General features: G+C 35.3%; 1 protein-coding gene across 1 annotated transcript in view; it reads right to left on the bottom strand.

The window, feature by feature from the left end:
• The window catches only part of LOC107688655 (glycerol-3-phosphate transporter-like), a 41,343-nt gene that overhangs the window by 3,145 nt on the left and 36,987 nt on the right, over positions 1-1,211 (bottom strand). The window contains exons 27-28 of the mRNA XM_016486372.1: positions 923-1,027; positions 429-511 (exon numbers count right to left, since the gene is read on the bottom strand). Of these exons, the coding sequence (XP_016341858.1) occupies positions 429-511; positions 923-1,027 (188 nt within the window). The remainder of the gene's footprint in view (positions 1-428; positions 512-922; positions 1,028-1,211) is intronic.

Below are 1,211 nucleotides of genomic sequence, written 5' to 3'. Positions count from 1 at the left end.
GCAACTTTACAGATCTTCTTTATGCACCAAGAGCTTGTAACACTCCAAAGAGAAAGGAAAAATTGAAATCGCATCATATGACCCCTTTAAAATCAGTTGCGCTGTGTGGAAACGTGGACATTTTATTGTGGAATATTTTTATGGAAACTCATTTTTTTTTCAGGATTCTTCCATGAATAGACAGCTAAAAAGAACAGCATTTATTTGAAACAGAAATCTTTTGTAACATTATAAATGTCTTTAATTGCATTCTTGCAATTTAATACATCCTTGCTGAATAAAAGTATAAATTCCTTGTCAAAAAGTAAGTATATATTAAATAAATATTTATGGCTAATATAAAGAAATATATATGGCTGGTAAGAAGTATTTATGACTGGTAATATAAATGTCAGTGTATATAAGCACTTATGAATGATGGCTCTTACGTGTTGTTGTACCCAGGATGATCCAGGTCATGACACACAGCTGCTGTCATCAAAATAAGAATATCTACTTGTGTGAACTTTTCCTGAAAAACACAGAAGCACAGCAGAGTAAGACTCTTTCTATGTGTGCGTGTTGACAGTCATCATGAGGCCGGGTCTGCACACGTATCCCAGCTCTCCTACACTGGTAGAGTAACTCATTTGTCCTCTAATAGCTCGGCCTGTAATAGCTCAGATAATTAATCAAATGACCTCTTAATACACGTCCATGGCAACAGCAGCACAGAGAGGCTGAAAGCATCTTCACAGACGCAGAATTGCTTTTACATCACTCATTTATCACTTTGCTATCTCTCAGTCTCTTTTATTCACCTCCCACTTCCCTTAAATCTACCTCTGATGCTCCAGATTTCCTGAACTAAAGAAACAGGTGGCTGTAGATAAAAAAAAAAAGAGGTGTCTTTAAAACATGAAGAGACAGAAAGTGTCTATACCTGTAGGTTGCAGAGGTAGATCATGCTGTACATCATCTGAGTGACGCAGAAGCAGTGACGGAAATTATGAAATGGATTACTCCGGTAATTGTCATGGATGCAAAGCTGAAAGTGGAGAGAGAGGCAATCATTATTTAATTTGATGTCATTTTATTTTACAAAAATATATAATTATAATTAATTGTATCACACATATAATTGCACGGAGGCTGATGAAATCACCAAAATAAATCACATAAACGTTTATTGAAGGAGGGGCCTGAGATATATAGATAGCAATTAATATATA

The sequence above is a fragment of the Sinocyclocheilus anshuiensis genome, unplaced genomic scaffold (genome assembly GCF_001515605.1).
Source record: "Sinocyclocheilus anshuiensis isolate Anshui unplaced genomic scaffold, SAMN03320099.WGS_v1.1 scaffold834, whole genome shotgun sequence".
In the NCBI taxonomy this organism is placed as follows: domain Eukaryota; kingdom Metazoa; phylum Chordata; class Actinopteri; order Cypriniformes; family Cyprinidae; genus Sinocyclocheilus; species Sinocyclocheilus anshuiensis.
Note: the sequence above shows the minus strand (reverse complement) of the source record. Positions and strands in the feature narration are given on the sequence as shown.